This window comes from Diuraphis noxia, unplaced genomic scaffold (assembly GCF_037042655.1).
Source record: "Diuraphis noxia isolate RWA-SAM2 unplaced genomic scaffold, SU_Dnox_SAM2 contig0002, whole genome shotgun sequence".
Lineage (NCBI taxonomy): Eukaryota > Metazoa > Arthropoda > Insecta > Hemiptera > Aphididae > Diuraphis > Diuraphis noxia.
In genome coordinates, this window is record NW_028301712.1 from 38937660 (window position 1) to 38957541 (window position 19882).

The 19882-nt window shown below is 28.1% G+C and overlaps 1 protein-coding gene across 9 annotated transcripts in view; it reads right to left on the minus strand.

The window, feature by feature from the left end:
• Positions 1-19882, minus strand: part of LOC107168450 (uncharacterized) — a 104956-nt gene that overhangs the window by 84478 nt on the left and 596 nt on the right. For 3 of the 9 annotated variants that reach the window (XM_089218847.1, XM_089218845.1, XM_089218844.1), the window contains exons 1-2: positions 7038-7388; positions 506-752 (exon numbers count right to left, since the gene is read on the minus strand). In XM_089218847.1, the coding sequence (XP_089074973.1) occupies positions 506-752; positions 7038-7132 (342 nt within the window). In that variant the 5' untranslated portion in view covers positions 7133-7388. Of the gene's footprint in view, positions 1-505; positions 753-1340; positions 1418-7037; positions 7399-19882 lie in introns of those variants that run through there. The other 6 variants (XR_016190161.1, XM_089218852.1, XM_089218849.1 and 3 more) reach the window with 5 other exon arrangements.

Sequence of the window (19882 nt, forward strand, 5' to 3'; positions counted from 1 at the left end):
ATAGGTAGCATTGCTAACTATAACAAATTACGTGATACTCACGTTTCCTCCACCACCGTTCAAAAAACCTATAGTATCACCCAGTGGCGTAGCCAGGGGGGGGGGGGTGTTATAACCCTCCCCCTCAGCCGTATTTATATCAAAAATATAATGTTTATAATATAGGAATACAATCATTTGGTCGTGGTAAAATGTATTCTGTTATTAAAACCCCCCCCAAAAAAAATCCTGGCTACGCCACTGGTATCACCCCCATCACCAATGGCCTATGTTGCCACGGGTTAACAGAAAAAAAAAATTATGTATAATATTCAAAGGGGTTCCATATGAAAAAATATTATTATTTGGGTAATCGTAATATCAAAAAGGTTGAGAAACACTGCTAAAACAACAAACATCAATAAATATTAACGACCTGTATACTATACACTGTATAGTGTATATTCGTAATTTTTTGTATACTTTTATGTATATCTGTTTTTGTTTTAAAGCGTAAAATACCCACCTGAACATCCGTAGCGTCATCGAGCTCAATCAAAAGTCTAGTTCTGGTTCCGACTCTGATGTTAAGGTCGTTAAGGCGTCTCAAAAATATTGGAATTAAATCTTCTTGACCCACGGTGCTCGAAGAACCACCCTGGTAATCTTTACTACCAACGTCCGAATGATTACTTGACTTCATGGTGAGGGTGGTCAAAGAGTCACCACCACGAGTAGAGGTTCCAAAAGTGATTGCATGACTTCCTCCCGATCTATAAAATAAAATAATATGGAATGTGATTTTTTTTTTTTTAAACCCTTTTTAAAAACGCGTTTACAATTTTATACATATTATTAAACTATTTTATTTACGTCGGGGGACAATGTTTTATGCCAAAATAATTTATTTGAATTTCGTGCTTGATAAACATTCCATTAAAAATGCTCAAAACAAATTTATAAATAAAATTTAAAAAACGCATTAGGTAAAGACTTAGCCAGTTAGATTATTTTTTTCCGCAACATCTGCAGTAAACTTTACATATTATTATTGTAAACTCTTACATATAACCAAATAGGTACCTATTAAACTTGCAGTATTGCTCCGTTGTTCAAATTTTTGTTAGCGGGGTCAAGAACGATTATTATTTTTATAATAAAATTATTATAAATTGTTACAAACTCCTATATTTACATGATAGTTACCTATGCAACATTGTTAAAGACAATCAAATATTAGAAAACAATATGCATTAAAACTTTATGTGTATGACATGCATGTAGGATATTAAAAATACGATTTGGTAACGTATAACTTTGTATGTAGATTATTATTTATGAATCGGTGTTTATTTACTTACGGTTTTGGCTTGCGGAAAGCCGTGAACAATAATCTCACCAAATACCAAAACAAAACAATCATTTTATCGTGGTAATGTTGTCAACCATAATATTATTGGCATTTTATAATTATTATAATTAATATAATGTATAGACAATTTTGATCTTAATTTACCTACAACATGATTATCGCGGGACGGAGTGCGACTTATTTTTTCGACTGCCGGTCGCTGTGGCGTTAATGAAACACATACGGAAATAAACTAACCTAAAAATAACGCGGTAGCCCGAACCAATCACAAGTGACGTGAGCTGTCACGACGGCGGGACCACCTCAACAATAATAATTGACGACCGTTATTCTCGACTTGGCAGACGGGTGTCCGGCCAAAAAACAAGAATCAAAATATTATGTATGTCATATCTTACAGAGATGGTAGGTAAAGGTATAGTAACAACTAATAACTATCACAGGTGGTTGTAACCGCTCTTCGAAAATAAAAAATTGATCTTTTAAAAATTTAATTTTTACCTCTAAAATGTCAACTACTAGGTACACATTGTTGTTGGTCTAATAACATATTTGCAGTACATTAAGGTTAGAAAATTTGATTACATAGTCAATAATGAAATCAAGTTATTATCTAGGCACTGATATAAATCATAATAGTTTTGAGCCGCATTCTAGCATTTAGGCCTAGGATAAATTTTTCATCGACATTGTAAGCTTTTTCATTATAAAAATGTATCTGACTTTATATTTTGATTACATTATTAGTATACTATGTAGTTTAAATGTAAAAAACGAAAATGACGTAATAATAATCATGACCTAAATTCAAATAGGAATTTGAAAAAAAATTGATTTTGTTGGTGTCCATTTTCGAAGGGAAGAAAAATTTGGTATTGATAATTAATTTGCCTAATTTATTGAAGAAATTACTTTAAAATATTCAATTCAATAACATTGGAAGCAAACTAGTACTAGTTTTCAATTTACTTATATTTAACATTTTAAGTAAAATACTTAGTATAGTAATAACTAATAAGCTATCATTAGTTTTCTGTATGTATATTTTTTATAATTTTTTTACATAAATAATGATCTTTAAATATTATCGAAATTAAGAATGACTATGATGCTATAATAATTCTGTCTACGTGAATAGTGAAAAAAAATGTTTTTGTATAAATTCCTAATTGAATAAAAAAAATTAATTGAATAGTTAAAAAACGCACTTAAAATACATATAGCACGTACATCGTGCAAGTTGTCATGAGACCACAAGAGAATCATTTGTTTACGGATTTTATAAATATTTAAACAAGTCCGACAATGATTAGAGACATTCCCGATGCTGGGGTACAATTATTATTATGATTCTGCGCGTCCTTCCTAAAAATAGAATATTTTCAAGCCAACATCGTCGTCGTTGTTCTGTAGATGGAGATTAATGTGTCATGCGCGTACATATATATTATTTTTATGCCCACAAATTCCAAAAGGGCAACTATAATACACGCCTGGCGAGAGACTATAATCGGAATGTCATCTATGCTGTGCAAATTCATACCTCTAATAATCATAAACTGTTACTTTTCATAATTATTGTAGTACCTATATGCCATCAGAATGTCGTTTCACTACTGTAGTAAGTAGGTACTTAATTAAAAACAAAACGCAAGATAATAAATTGCGTTAAAATACTTGAGACTTGAGAGCTTGTGATTGAGCGAGTTAGACAAGCTAATTACCAAGATTTGAAATGTATATCGTATAGGTATACAGCAAGTATATCACAGATTCTAATAGACAAATAAAAATATTAGTTCTAATTTGATTTTTGAAAATATTTTAATAAATTCCATTTGATGAAGTAGAAAATAATTAGAACACAATTTAGATAATATGTGAATTAGATATGTTAAATTTTTTTTTTATATAAAAATAATATGTAGGTATGATACTATATTATGTTAAATAATGAACTTCAAGATGTAAATTTATTTGTGTCGTTCCTGTATCAATAAGCTATATCGACTTTGCATCACGTATACCTTCAATAGTTAAAACAAAACGACTAGTGATGTAATTAGCTAATTGATTTTCTTGGATTGTATTTTATAACATTGACATAAGTAAAATATTCAAAAAGAAAATATTCAGAAATAATAATGCGGGTGTTACCGGTAGTTTAGGTACGGTAAAAACAAATAATATTATATCAATAAATATTATTCACATATAGTGTATGGCACAAAACATAGGTAGGTACATCAACCTACAGATTTAACGCTTAGAATATTAAATGCTTAAAATCTGCTGTATATATTACTTACACATACCTAAATCTAGGGTCATATTTTTTATGAGGGATAGAAACTAGATTTTTGTCACTAACACTAGCTATGTAATATTTACATATTTTACTGTGTTTATATGGCCTAATTTCATATTTTGTCTTGGGCCATATATTTGATAAATCAGGCTCTGCCTAAACCATATCACTAAAACAAAAAAATATAGCTAATTTTAATTCTAAGTATTTACAATGCTATCCACTGCAAATATACATTGGGATAAGTAAGTTGTATTTAAGACATAAAACATCAAGTTTAGGAGGCTGGCTTTATTATCTGAGTCTTTTTGTTTGTATAATTTATCATATCTTTAGCTATTTATAACATAATTTTACTATTATTCTATTGTTTTCTTTTTTTTTTTTACTTATTTTATTGATTGTCAATACTCTAACGTATTGTAATTGGTTGAGCTAGATTTAAAATATAAAGTATTGAAAACAAATTTTGTGATTTCAATATCAAAAAGAAAAATGAATTTAATTTAATTTTTAGTTAACTTTGTCTGTGCTGAATTTAATATTTATATTACACAAAAATTAAAGACTTGCCTGAACCTACTCCGGTCCTGAAATGCTCTCATCATGAAGAAACAATTATGTAAATAAATGTTAAAATTATTTTTATGAATATTGATCTAATATCCATATCACGCCGTCGTATTTATGACTTATTGTAAATAAACGAATTTAAAAATAATGACTAATATGTTTATTAATAATACGTTAATAACTACATTTTATGATGACATGTTTTATGGTTATATCTTATATAATATTAATAAGCACATTATTGAAGTACATTTAAAATATTATACGAATAATACTTTTGTATAGTAGTCACAAAGTAAAATATAAATAATTAACGGATATGGAAAACGTACTTATATAAAAACTGTGTTTTTTTATTAAGTACTAATAGGTATAATATAAATACGATATGATTCTTTTTAATAATTGGATAATTACTTTTTATTAGTAGCATAACAACATGATCTACTGATTTTGTTAAATATTAGTAATATGTGTGTACACTGATATAGGTGCTACACCTAGTAGCCAGTGGTATTGTAACCTATAAAAATAAAAACCAATCGAATAAATTAATAACGATCAACTGCTCAAATATAATCTATACAATAAACACTCAACATTAAAATAATATTCTTAAACAGTATTCAATAGATTTTTATTTAAATAACTAATTTAAGTTGAATGCTACAATAATATAAAAATTGCAATTAGCTATAACCTGTATGGCTGTATTTAATTATATGTAGCTTAAAAGTAGGCTAATAACCTATAATGTTAATTGATAAAAATAATAAAAATATTAAGTAATAATTATAAAAACAAATCAATATTATTATTGTAGATCGATTAATCGATATTACAAAATAAAATCTTAAGATATAAAGTAATGGCATTTTAAGAATGCGTGTTCGATTACCAGCTAACGAACTCTAACGATGAAACTTAATAAGTGTCACATAATCGTAAATCGAGAAATGAGTAATTAATGTTTACGATAATATTATTTTACTGCAGCGTTATAGCGAATGAAGATTTTGCATCAAAATACTCTCTACAAAATATATGTTGAGTCGTTTTGAATTAATTACATCGCATTGGAATATAATATGTATAACTAAAAGTTCAGCTGGTAAAATCTAGTACGAATGTAAATTAAAATTCCTAGTATGGTTTCAAATAAATCTACCAAAAACAAACTTTTTTTCTGTTGATTTAAAAAATAATATAATAATATTTTTTCTGTTTTTTTGAATTTTAGGATTTTCAGCATTCGTTTAGTTTCACATCTGTAGACTTACGTAATTCGTAACTGAATATTTTTTTAAACTGTTTACTTTATAATATTCAATATGAGTAGATAAATTTATAACTTTTTAACCCTAAACTAATGATTTACAGAGTATTGAAAGTAAAAATATGTGGAGTAAATCAACCATTCCTGTTGTATATAAAATTAAACTAACTGAATTTGCGAATATGAAATAAAGTGATATTTAAAAAGAGTCCAGAAACTGTCAAATTATAATTATATTCGATGAAAGTCGATTAACTATAACTTTTAAGTTCCAAATTTTCATCCACTGTTTTAACTAACAATGTAGTATTAGTGCACAGTAGTGGTCACAGAAAACAAAATAATATAAAAATCCAATATATTTTTCTTATTTCACAGAATCTAAACGCTGAGTGATTTGTGAAAATTTGATCAAAAAAGTTAGTTTCTTATGACACAAAAAAAAGGATCCATCAGAAGCAATATAATATAATAAAGTTATTACGACCATCTATCTGTCACTTTGAAGGCAGTTGTTGCATCGAATCAACTGATTTTTTTTCTGGCGTTGGTCATAAACAGTTAACAGACGTTACGCGTTGGTGCAGAGCTGTTGTCGTGCATAGGTCGTTGGAATTATATTTCTGTCTGCACTTTAGGTTATAAATCGTATATTTTCACTACTCGCGATCTACAAATAAATATGTTAAGGCAGTCAAACAAGTGCAGGCGATATAGCGTCTGGAGTTAAATATTTATTCGTTTTGATTTCAAACTAATAAAAAAAAAAGAATTTTTTTTAAGCTTAGAACTTGTAGAGTGTCTTGTGGACGTATAAACGACGTGACGTCATACATTTTTTCAAAAAATAACAAAGACTTTTTCAAATCTGATCTTTCAAGTACAGATAGGCAAGTAAGAACAATCATAATAATTTCCAACCTCAAAACAAATAATATACAATATCTAGATTATTTAAGAGAAAATTATAGAATATCTATCACAAATATACAATTCAAAACAAACGTCGTTTTTACAAAAAACCTTTTTCTGTTTAATTTCGGATCCAAAAATGACTATATATAGGTATAGTACACACATAAAAACATTCAATAAGCTTGTAACTCAATGTCTGATATCTGTATGCAAATCATATTGATATTCTAAAGAACTGTGTTGAATAAAATACTGTGATTAAACTATAGTGAATTTTAATTTATAACTGATTCTCATTTTGGGCCTTTAAAAAAAGATAATAATATTCTTCTTTTACGATTTTAAAATATTAAAAAGTTTATGTACTATATTATATAATATTACAACGGTGAAAACGGTGAAAACGGCATTAAATGTGTGTATAAACTCTCATGTGAAATATAAACCTTAAGTTAACTGGTGTGGAAATTCCAAAAAAATATTTATTCATTTCTCGTATATCGATATCGGGTTGGTGGTAGACGGGTTGTAGCGGTCGCCGATGTCTCGCGCCGAAATCGTGACATCTTGGAATGCAAAACCTGCACCGCGGTGCATCCGCGGATCTCACTTACCGGAGGATCGAAGAGTTATACGACGAGAACGATCTGATGGTCGCGTTCGCGCTACTGTACGTGGACGACTGATTTTTGCAGCATTTGTTTCCCATAATAATAAAAATAATTAAATTATTGTTACGGGGTCATGAAGACAATGATGCAAATGAAGTGTGCGAACGTTGTTATTGCGACCGAACTCCGGCCGGGCCGTCACCGACCAGTCGACCTGCAGCCATGTCTGTACACGCAAAAAATGAAAAACTGCAGTACGATGTGAACGCCACGGCCGTCCCTTGTGGCCCGAGTGAGACTCGCGCGATACCGCGTGCCGGCGGGGACTTGGCGGGAACGGGTCCAAACGTTTGGGTGCGCGGACTGATGACGGCGGACTGACCCACACACAAAATTTATTTTTGGGTCGCAGCGCATTTCGCCATGGCGGTGGTGGTAACAAAATAATAATAATAATAATATGCAAGCACGTCGGTCTGGCGTTTTATTCGCGTCCGCCTCCGTACGGATCGCCTGACATTTCCACCACCACCACCACCGAATCCACCAAAAGTGTATAATAAGTACCCAGAAAACAGAAGCTATTCCATGAGCTTGCAGGTAATTGACGTCGGTCTGTATAAACGCTGCTACGGGTCACGACACGACATCGCGATCTGTAGGTCACGGAATGGCGAGTTATTTCGCTCGCGCCCTCGACATTCTCCTATAGTCGTCCGATCGCGGAAAATACATAACGTAGCGTTACCTACGCTAGAACATATTATGATCATTACAATATATCTCTGAATTCTATACCTTAACGAGTTCTAGTATTATCATATCATAACTGTCTTGAATAATAATAATTCGTTATCAAATAGGTACATATAATATATAGCTCCCTAAATCGAAAAAAATTTCACGACCTTTACGACTTGACCGACGATATAGTACTATAATTTATGAATTCATTCAGTTGACGTTAGAAAATATTTAGAATTTTGTCGTTCCAAGTTCTGTAGTTGTTGTACGCCTGGGAAGTTATTTTATTGAACAATACGATATTATAATATTTAACCTTATCGAAAATGTTATCCATTTTATTCGTACACTTCCACCGTTTTCACCTGCAGACGATCTTAAAATTATCACCTGAAGTTCCCATCACCTGTACCGTCTTTGGCAAAGGTACATAATAACATTAATAACCTGCAATGGTAAACAGGGGCTACAACCATTCGAAAGGTAAATTCCACAGTTCTGCATAAACCTTAAAGCTGGTCACCACACGACACCATTAGGTTTAGGTCACAATAGCTGGTGGCGAGTTATTTCACGAACGCCCCCGAAATTCTGTTATATCACATCAATAGTTTTGGCTGTCTAATCACGGGAACACTCTAAGAAAAAATTATATTCAACCAATTTACAAAGAAACTCTTGTGTCTATTAGAAATTCAATTGGTGATGGACCCATATGGGTTAGGTTATAATTAGTATTATAAATGAGTATAAATTAATTTCAGTTTATGTTAGAAAATATTTAGAATATTATACTCGTAGATCTGAGTTCTCTAGCATATAATAATTATTATAATATGGACTGAGTAGATATTTTATCCAAAAACATGGACACAGTCTTTTTTGAAAAATACAAGTTGAATTTCACTTAATAGGTGCAATATGTATGTAATTCAGATATTTTGTATTTTTATCATTACATTTTTTTGGATCTATTTTTTCAAGGATCGGATCCAGGACTTTTTAGTTTATTTTTGATTTACGTTTGATACAGTTTTTATTTGTTATGTCAAAAAAGCTTCAAAATGTAAAACAAAGTTCTGCATAAGTCTTTCTTCCGTGATTAAATAATATCGAAAATACAAAGATACCAACTATTTTTATAAGCATTTAAAATTCAAATTTGTACAAAATAACGAATATTTTCAAATGGTATTTTTACCTTGTTAAAAATGTAAGCAATTTTCAAAATTGAGCAGTCAAGGATTAAAAATATGCCTAATACATTTCCTCGTATTTATTTCTTAAAAAAAATTCAATAATCTCACAAATTCAGATTCAAAATTTTTTTATACATATACCTTTTAAGTTCAAATTTTGATATAACTGGATATTTAAACGAAAAATAATTATTTAAATAATTTTTTTGGAATTAAAAAAATATTAATCGTAGATAGTTGAAACTTGTCATTATTTTGCGTACTATTGTTTAATAAGTCGTTCATATACCACCAAATAATTCACATTTCACACCAGTTTACAGTAATTTGGTATTCATTTATAAATTATAATGTAGCTCGTGGATAGTATAATGTGAAATAATATTTTAAAATTTACATATTTTATTTGTCATTAAAGAATTATTAGTTCAACTTACTTTATTTAAAAAAAAAAACAAAATAATTTAATTAAGTATCTTTTTTTTTGTGAGAAAGCATGAATCTATATTTAAGTGGTTAGTATCTTATACTATTTTTTTTTTTTTTTTTAAAGATAATTCAAGTTTTATTTAAACGGAATGGAGAATAACGATTTAAATTATTTTTATGTTATAAAAATATTATTTGTGATCACTTAACTTTTAAAACATGTCATATAAAATATTTTTATCAATAAATAATTCAATCCACTGTTTATCTAGGTACATATACATAATACTTTATCACGATCACAGATCACTAAAAATTTTAAGCATATACTAATTGAACAGATCCTGTCATATTGTTGGTCAGGAATGATAATTATCCCATAAAGGTATGAGGATTATAAAGTATTTTGAAGCACATTATACAATCATATGATATCGCCACTTTTATGTTTTATATCTAGTAAAATTTATGATAATAAATAATATTTCTATAAACGTTATAATTACATAAACTATATTATTATATCCAGCAAAATAAATCCTGTACAATAATATTTTTAACGTAATAAAACTATAAAATTGGCAGCAGCACTGTAATTTTATTTTATTGCAAACAAAAAAATAACAACAATAATAATAATAGAAAAACAAAATATACTTATACCTATTTAATAAAATAATTGTATGTAGGAAAATATTCTATATTACATGTTGTTCGAATAGTAAACACACAATAATGTATTTACGCAGTGTATATATTGTATAATTTATATTATTGTGTGTCATTAAATAGTTTGTTTACATTCTAAAATACATACCTAAGTATTTTCTCAGGTTGTAAATATAATGAAACTTAGAAGGATCCTAATTCCTAATATATATATATTTTTTTTACCGAATAAGCACTCCTAAGACTTGGCTTTCGTCCACGTCATTTTCTTTTTTTTTTTTTAGACAACAATGATGACCTCATCACCGTGTTGATCTACATTATTTATTTGATCACGAAACCAAGTCATTAAATGTTTTCACTCAGACGTTATTAAGTACCTAAAATAAAGTAAGGTAGTTTGCAGAATATATGGTTTTATTTTTATTTTTTACTTTTTAATCTATGTGTAAAAACAAATATTTTTCCTTAATTTGCAATAATTCATAATATACATATTAAGAACTTATACATTAGAAATTAAGTGGGTTTAAAATAAAAACATTTTATTCGTTTTTGAACACTAACATTCAAATACAATGAATTTGAACTACCTAATTAAAAGTCATCATCAATCGTAGCTAATATAAAAAATGTTATGTGTAGGTACCCAAACATGCGAAACATGGTATTCGTTTAGTGGGTATGAACCGGCTGCATACGAATTGCGTCCCGCTGCAAAAATTCCTTCCGAATTGCGTCCCGGGTGTTTTTTGAGGTCATACTAATTGCGTCCCGGGTTTTTTTGGTGGTCATACTAATTGCGTCCCGAATTAAATAAAACAATAATTCCCTTCCCATTTTTATGCAGACTTAGGACTATCTGTAGTAATATTTACTACTACATGTGGGTTAAAAATATTATTTTTGCTTAATATATTAACAACACCACCGTTCTTAATTATTTTTTAAGTACTTGTGGAAGCGAAATCTGTACACAACAATCACAAATAAATCCCTTTGTTTTTCGCTAAACATAGTTTTAATTTCACTCGCCATAAATATTAAAAGTTAAAAACTTGGTATAAAAAAAGTGAATAAGTGTGAATAAGTGAACCGTTTACACTGCACTGCGACAGTAATTGTGTTTGTCTACCGAACGTAACTCACTATAAAATTATCAAAGTTTAAACATAGTCGTTTTTATTAAATCTATAATAAATTGACAATAACCAATAATTTCGATTTTTAAGATATTACAGGTAATAGGGACGCAATTCAGACGTGCTCAAGAAAAACCTGGGACGCAATTAGTATTATACCTTTATATACCTTTTTATACGGGACGCAATTCGTAAGCAGCGCGTTTAGTATGCGACCTACCAAAACGATTATCTATATATTATGTAAGGACAACGTACGACTGTACCGATCAATTAACAGCTAGGTACATTTTTAAAAATATTTTAAATAATATAAGAATACATAATAATATGATCTTAAGTATACTATAATACATGATAGGTAGCTATATCAGCTGATATAGGTATATAGATATCAGTATATTATAATTACATTATGCTGTTGCTTTATTACACTGATTTTATACATACTAAAACAACAGGATTATACAATAATATTTTATTTTAGATTATGAATAAATACATCATATCAAGCTATCAAACATTTAAATTAAAAATTTAAAGTGAAAAATGTATTTCTTCTATCATCATTTCTCATCATTCTGTGTTTAATTTTCATTTAATGTATTGGGAAAATCAATACAAATATTATAATTATATTTTTTAAATCGCTATATTATGTTACTTTATGTTGCTATATTATATTGACCACGGCAGGAACCACCACCTTACTCATGTAAGTCGCAACTATAATTCTAAAATTACTTTAATAATAAAAAATTAAAAAGTATTTTCTTCTTCTTTTTCTTTAGTTTTATAAGCAATTAACCCATCACTTTACAACATAGCATACTCCATTCGTTTTTATTGTATACGATTTCTTCCAGTTATCAACTACTCATGTATTAGAAAGTTCTAATCAAGTTGGTGAGTTCGTCTATAACTCATCTTTTCTTCTGACTGCATAATTGTCTCTTAATTTTCTAGCTTCTTGTTCAGCGTGTCCATTGTTATGTCATTTGATCTCCATACGACCATACATGTCCTATAGCAATCTTATTCGTCTTCTCTTTAGTAATAGTAAATGCTAATACTTTTTCCTCCAAAATTTCTTGGATTTCACTATTCGTACTTTTTTAAGGTTGTGTCAACATATTATTTATTACTTATTTTTAATTTATTATTTTATAAGATTTTGTTTATTTATACAGTCTGATACTATTATATTAAATGTATTTTTTTAATTTTTTTTTTGTAAATAAGATACAATTAGTGATTTTGAATTAATTTTGATTATAAAAGCAATGTGGTTTCTCATTCTCCGTAGAACATTGTCTAGACAATACAGCAGTCAATGCATTTATATAAAACAAATAATAGGTAAGACAAATAATATTTTCATAGCTAAATATTCTATATCTTAGTATTTTTATAAGATTTTAATTTTTTAGTAACTCAGTGGCGTAGCTAAGGGTAGAACTGAGAAGGCTGCAGCCCCCTCCTGAAACTTTAAGAAAATTTAAAAATTATGTTAATGATTTTAATGAAAGTCGTTAAAAAGTTTTAAATTGTATTTTTTAAATATAAAAAGATAATTCAAGCTAATATTATTATTATTTATTTTCTACATGTTAAACTTATAGAAGAATTTATAGACAAATTACTGCTGAGTAAAAATTGATTAGCCTCTCCACTCCTCTCTCACTGAAGAAAAATTCAGGTTACGCCACTGAACCTAGACTAGATAATTATGATATAATGATATGATATTAATATGTTATAATTATCTTATAAATTCCACTGGTGTAATGAAAATTTTATACATTTTGGGCAATTATTATAAAATTGTAGCGTTATCATCTATATAAACAAGGTTTATATAGATAACAAGGTTCGCATTTTTCAACGCTCTATCTTAATTACACATTTATAGGTAATATTATAACAATTTATTTTTATTAAAACTACAATGTGTATTTATTATTACATAGAATTTATAAAAAAATATCATTATAATTTATTCGTTGAAAAATGCGAAAAAAATTACGAATTAACTGATTTAAAACTTTCCACCGTCATAAAAATGGAAATTTTGAAGATATCAACAAACTGTAAAGATCGAAGTTGCTAAAAAAAATAGAGCAATCCAAATCCAGTGTCAAAAATAATGGTTCCTATTTAAGAAATTTTTATTTTACTGCGCATGCACAGATAAAAAAAAGTTAAAAATTTAAATTTATCAAAAAAATATATATTTATATGTCCTGATCTTGTAAAAAAACCCGAATCAAATTCAAGGTCATGCGTTCGAAATATTTCCTGTTACCTTTAAAATTGAACACACGATATATATATGGTTTTCGCCCTTACGGCCCATACTACAGTCAGTGGGCCTCGGAGAAAGCGAATACGGGTGACTTACCAGTTACCAGTTACCACCGAATACCGTACGTAATCTGTCACATATATCCACGTTACTTTATTTTATCTAGTTGCCTTCGAGTATAAGAGTGCGGGACTGAGGCTGCTATTATTCGCCTCTGGGGTAACTACAACGGGCCGAGAACAACAACAACGACAACTACCACCCGTCCGATTGTTATGCGTAGTTATGAGTATTGTTTCTGTTCCGTACACTCTTAATAAAATTGATAACTATGACAGCAGATAACATAATCTGGCACATAATCGTTTATCATATTATTATTCTTGCATGTCAACCTATGATCATTTTTGATCAGTCCACTGATAGCATCGGCACCGGCATTTTCGATGTTTTTGGAACTACGTTTACGCTATTCATACGCATATGAACCTCGTAGTTTTGTTTTCTTATTTCAAAGAATTAGGTATACAAAATACTGAAACACCCCATAATATATACATTTATCAACGTACGTTATTTTACATACATATACTGACTATCATTCTATTGTCATCATAGCATTAACGGATCAATATCCTCAACTAGTCATATCTTTTAATATATTAATTAATTCCATTCTATTCATAATTCCAGGGGGATGGCTGAGAGGGCTGCAGCCCCCCTCCCGAAATGTTGAGAAAATTTAAAAATTATTTTAATGGTTCTAATGAAATTTGCTAAAAAAATCTAAAATTGTGTTTTTAAAAATATATAAAAGAAAATTCATTGCTATTTTTACTATTTTATTTTCTACATGTTAAGCTTATGGAAGAACCTAGAGACCACCAGAAACCACCGCTATGTAAAAATTTATCAACTCTACCAAACCCAACAAAAATCCTGGCTACACCACTCGGGTCACTTAAAAATTTTAATTAGTTAACTTTAAAATGAATAACAAAATATTAACTACCGAAATTCTATATTATCATCTGTTTCAATTTTAACAAATATCTTATAAAAAACAATAAATATTGACATAGAAAAGACGGAGAGAAGAGGTTTCTCAGCGTAAGTACTTCAAAAGTTAACTAATTATTTATAATCTCCATACTTAACATTTTACCATTTTTACAAAGACGTATAAGAATAATATATTACTTAATGCAATATTATTAAAAAATTTTAATGATTTTAAAACAATTGAAAATGTTTACTTAATACAAATATACGTTTTGTCAACTTCCTATTCACAAATTAAAAAACTATATATTACACGGTAATGCTTTAGAAGATATTTATAGCAGCACTAAGATACGGAAATAAATTAATAATGCTGCCAATTTTTGACATTCAAACATTTAATGTCATAACAAATATATTATTATAAAACCAATAAGTTATTTTTACTGATATTTAGGTACATTGGTACATAATATCGCTTAAAGAATATTAGGTCAGATTAAAAATATTTGTATGTATTAAATAATTTGAAATAGGTAGAGTATAATCATTAATTTATAAAATGAATGATTATTATTACTGTAGATTATTCAAACAAATTTCATCTAAAATTAATTATTTAAATTAAATTACCTACACTATAAATTATGTTTAAATTTTTTTTCTTATTATTATTAGCTACTGTTTTAAAAAAACTATATGCATTGCAATAGAAATTTCGCTATATATTTAATTATCATGCTTTGTCTAAACTTGTCACATTTTTCGCAAAACTAATTTTTGCTCACCAAAACTCATTAAAATGTTTAATTTAATACTCAATAAAATGTATTTACCTTTGATATGTTTAGCCCTTTCTTACAACAACATTGAACAACTAATATTTTTATATGTACCTATAAATTATAAAAGGTATATCACTACAAAAAAACTAAATATTTTTGTATTACTCTAAATAATTAAAATAATACAGCCATGAATTGATGGTACCTATAATAAAAAGGCATTTTCTACTATATTCTTCTATATTCTTTGAAACGTACTTCATACATTCCCTTTCTAGATAACTTTCTTGTCATTCATAAATCGCAACGAAAACATTTTTATTTTTAAAGATAAGTACTAGAGATTTATGTATGTTGATATGCACAATAAATTAAACATATTTGAATCGGAAATATACTTCTCATAGAACGAGAATGATTCATGTTTAATGCCGTTGATTTTTGTGTTGAATTGTTATTATATGTTGAACTGTTTAAGTATGTGAATTTATTGTTTCTTCAATTTTTATTATTTGAAAAAAATATATTTTTTAAAATCATATCTTAACACCATAGAAAACCTATACATATAATATGTACAAGATGGATTAACATCTTTATATTTTTTCTTATTAATAGAATATAAGCATATAACATAATGTTTAAAAAAAAAAAAAATCTAATAATTATTTATAAATCTATACTCTATACTAATATTATAAAGCTGAATATATTTTATGTATGAACGTGATAATTACAGAAACTATAATGGACCGATTTTAATAAAAGTTATAGCAATAGATTTTTAAAACTTGGATTGTTTTAACGTTTTTTACAATGTCTATGGGCCTATAGCCTATTTTTAATAAGGTGCTATAGAGTGGTTTAAATGTTATTTTTGTTTTGGCTCATGAAAATCGAATTGTATTTTGTTTATATATACTAATTAGTAATTATATGGATCTAACTATTGGTTACAAAAATAGAATTTAAATTAAAAAAACTGATAAAGACTAATGGTATAGAACATTACGTTGCTGTAGGCATTTTTATAATAAAATAAAAAATAAAATAAACTATTTGTTATTCAAATGAGTAATACGAAAGATAATGCCCTTATAGACTTAAAAAAATAAAAAATGTTGAAAACCTAATTTCCAATACACTTAAAAAAGCATATTTGTTTTGTTTGTAGGACTAACCATTTATACTATCACGCACAAATCATTTTCACCGTAATATGCGATTTCTTATGTATTTTTTTAATCTTTAAACATTTTTATTTTTGGTTGAAAAATCGTTATTTTTATCGTACATAACATTATAATATTAATACTAACAGTTAATACGCATATAGGTGGCTAACCCCACGCGCTGAACAGATAATATAGGTAATCATTCCGTCGCGCAAACTATAAATGCCTGCGTGGTCCGATCTATTTATAAGGTAAATTATTGAACAAGTAGTGTTATACCTAAAGTGCATGATATATGGTATATTTATTATATATTATAGTGCGTTTTCCACAGAAACCAGAGTATTTTTTTTGGCCGACATCTTCGACAGCTCGGCAGTAAATATATAGCGGTGAAATAAAATCGATAGACCTGCCTAACCTATAACGAGTAACAGACTATAGGATCCTTGCCAGCCAATTATTATTGACGACATAATCCAAAGGGCAAAGATGTAAAAAAAAAAGCTCTATTAGAGCAAAATTTATTATTGTTGTGAAAATGTTTGTAAAGCCTCCGGCAACACGACGGTGATCACTAATCAATTTTAGATTCTGAGCGGAGCGATGAATGTATTGATTTTACCATGATGTGTGTTTTTTTTTTTTTTTGTGCCTGTCATCACGTTTTGGGGCAGTAAAAATGCTTCGATTTTTGACTTCAGTACCTCGTTCGATCAGAAAGTGAATCTAGTTGGTACTTTGGGGGGTCAAAAGTAAAAAATTCTTAATACTTTTCTAAATAATTGAGAAAAACAAACTAAAAATTAAGAGAAAAACGGGAAATTTTACGCACACTCATTTTTCGACAAAATCGTTTTTGGTTTTTGATGTAACTTTAAAACAAATGACCATAGATACATGAAATTTTCACCTAATGTTTATTTAAGTATATTCTATCCACCATGCAATTTTCAAAAAATTTCGACTTAATTTGAACTATTCATAGGCATTTCAAATTTTCGATCATTTTTAGTTTTTTTTTAATTAATATCGATAAAAATTTATTTGTTAGGCAGAAAAGCTTGAAAATTTAATACAAGGCTCTTAACATATTGTTACAATAGCAGTTGAAAAATAAAAGAAATTCATAGTCACAATTTTTTTTATAAGCATTCAAAGTTTGAATTTTGACAAAATACGTAAAAATTACGGCAATGTTCAAATTATCTTAGATAGAAATTCATAAAAGTTTTCCTTTTTATTCTAAGATTTGAAAATTTAATATAAGATTCCTTACAAGTTTTTTAATCTTTATCACAAATAAAAATTCCACAGGAAATTCAAATTAAATTTTTATGAGCATTTGAAATTCAAATTTTTACAACATTGTATTTTCACTTTTAGCGATTTCCTTATTTTGGTGTAACTCTAAAACAAATTACCGCAGATAATTGAAATTTTGACTGAATGTTTATATAGGCGTTTTATATATTTGATAAAATTTTCAAAATATTTAGATTTGTTTTGAGCTGTTTACTGACATTTTAATTTTTAAACTTTTTTAGTTTTTTTTTCTATAAATATCGATAAAAATGTATTTGTTCGGTAGAAAAGCTTGAAAATTTAATACAAGGCTTCTAACACGTTGTTACAATAGAAGTTAAAAAATATTAAAAATTCGTAGGCACGATTTTTTTTTATAAGCATTTAAAGTTCAAATTTTGACCAAATACGTAAAAATTACGGCAATGTTTAAATTATCTTAGATAGAAATTCATAAAAGTTTTCTTTTTAATTCTAAGATTTGAAAATTTAATACAAGGCTCCTAACATATTTTTACAATAGAAGTTGAAAAATAAAAGAAATACATAGTCACAATTTTTTTTTATAAGCATTCAAAGTTTGAATTTTTACAACATATTATGTAAAAATCACGAAAATTCGTAAATTATTTTATGCTAGAAATTCATAAAAAATTTTCCTTTTATATCTAAGATTTGAAAATTTAATACAAGGCTCCTAACATATTTTTACAATAGCAGTTGCAAAATAAAAGGAATACATAGTCACAATTTTTTTTTTAAGCATTCAAAGTTTGAGTTTTGACAACATATTATGTAAAAATCACAAAAATACAGAAATTATTTTAAGCTAGAAATTCATAAAAAATTTTCTTTTTAAATCTAAGATTTGAAAATTTTTAATAATCTATAATATATCCTAGACAGATAAACCGTCTTCGCTCAGAATCGTTTTTTGTATACAATGATATAATATCATTGGATTCAAATTTAATTCCATCCATTACAGTAACCCACTTGTAACCTACTGTACAGCAGAGCGACATACACGACTTACCCGCTTTTTTTTGTTTAGGTATATTATTTATTATTATAATATTCTTAAAAAAAAATTCTGAAGTATCTGTTTTTTAACGTTTCATGTTGAAATATTTAACGTAAATCATCGAATACAAATATTGATTATAAGATATTAACTACCTATTAATAATAATTTTGTATTTTTATTGAATTTCTTCAAAATTGTTTGGTACATTATGAAAATGATTGGAGAAACAGTTAAGGTACATTTCATTCTTCTTACCTATACTAAGAATTTTTAACCACTCTATCTTAGCAGCTAGCAAAGTATAAAACAAAATTTTAGTAAATAATATAGATATCAGATTCAATTATCGATATAGCAGCCAAATATTCTAAAATCCAGCCAAAACGGTGGCAGGGAGTCTTACGACAGCCATCTGCTAGGTAAATCATCCCTGGATCGATCCGATCGGTGAACGGTACAATTATACGAGTAATTGTAATTAATAATTTATTTAAAACTTATATAATAGCAAATCGGCATTGTATTTTTATTTTTTATTTTAATTATTATTTGAACTCGAAAATCCGCTGAAGTGTAAAATCCGAAACGTTGGTTTGTCGTGCACGCCGACTCTAAATTTAAGCACAAAATATCCTTGGGCAGACTATGGAAATCGACGATTTAAAAATAAATGACCCGCTGGCGGACGCGCCTAAGTTCCCCGTGTTTTACATCATAATATCGCCTATCGTTTCGTCAGATGTTACTTTCCGTTATTCACTGCTTATTTCGTGTTCATATTAAAAAACTCGACTTTTTCAATAAGACAAGTATCGTCAAACAATAGGCGAATCTCCAATTTTTTTCTTTGTAGAGCATCTATTAAGTAATGGTAATAACTAAAACAAATTTTGTGGCCTGAAAAACTAGCACACACATCAAGATTTCTTAATGCAGGAGATGATATTTTAACATTATCAGCATTTAGTCATCCCTTATTGGTCACTTGGATAATCGAGGTAGGTACATCGGTTTCAGATCGATATGGATTACCTAGTCTACCTATCTAGTGATAGTTTGACTACAT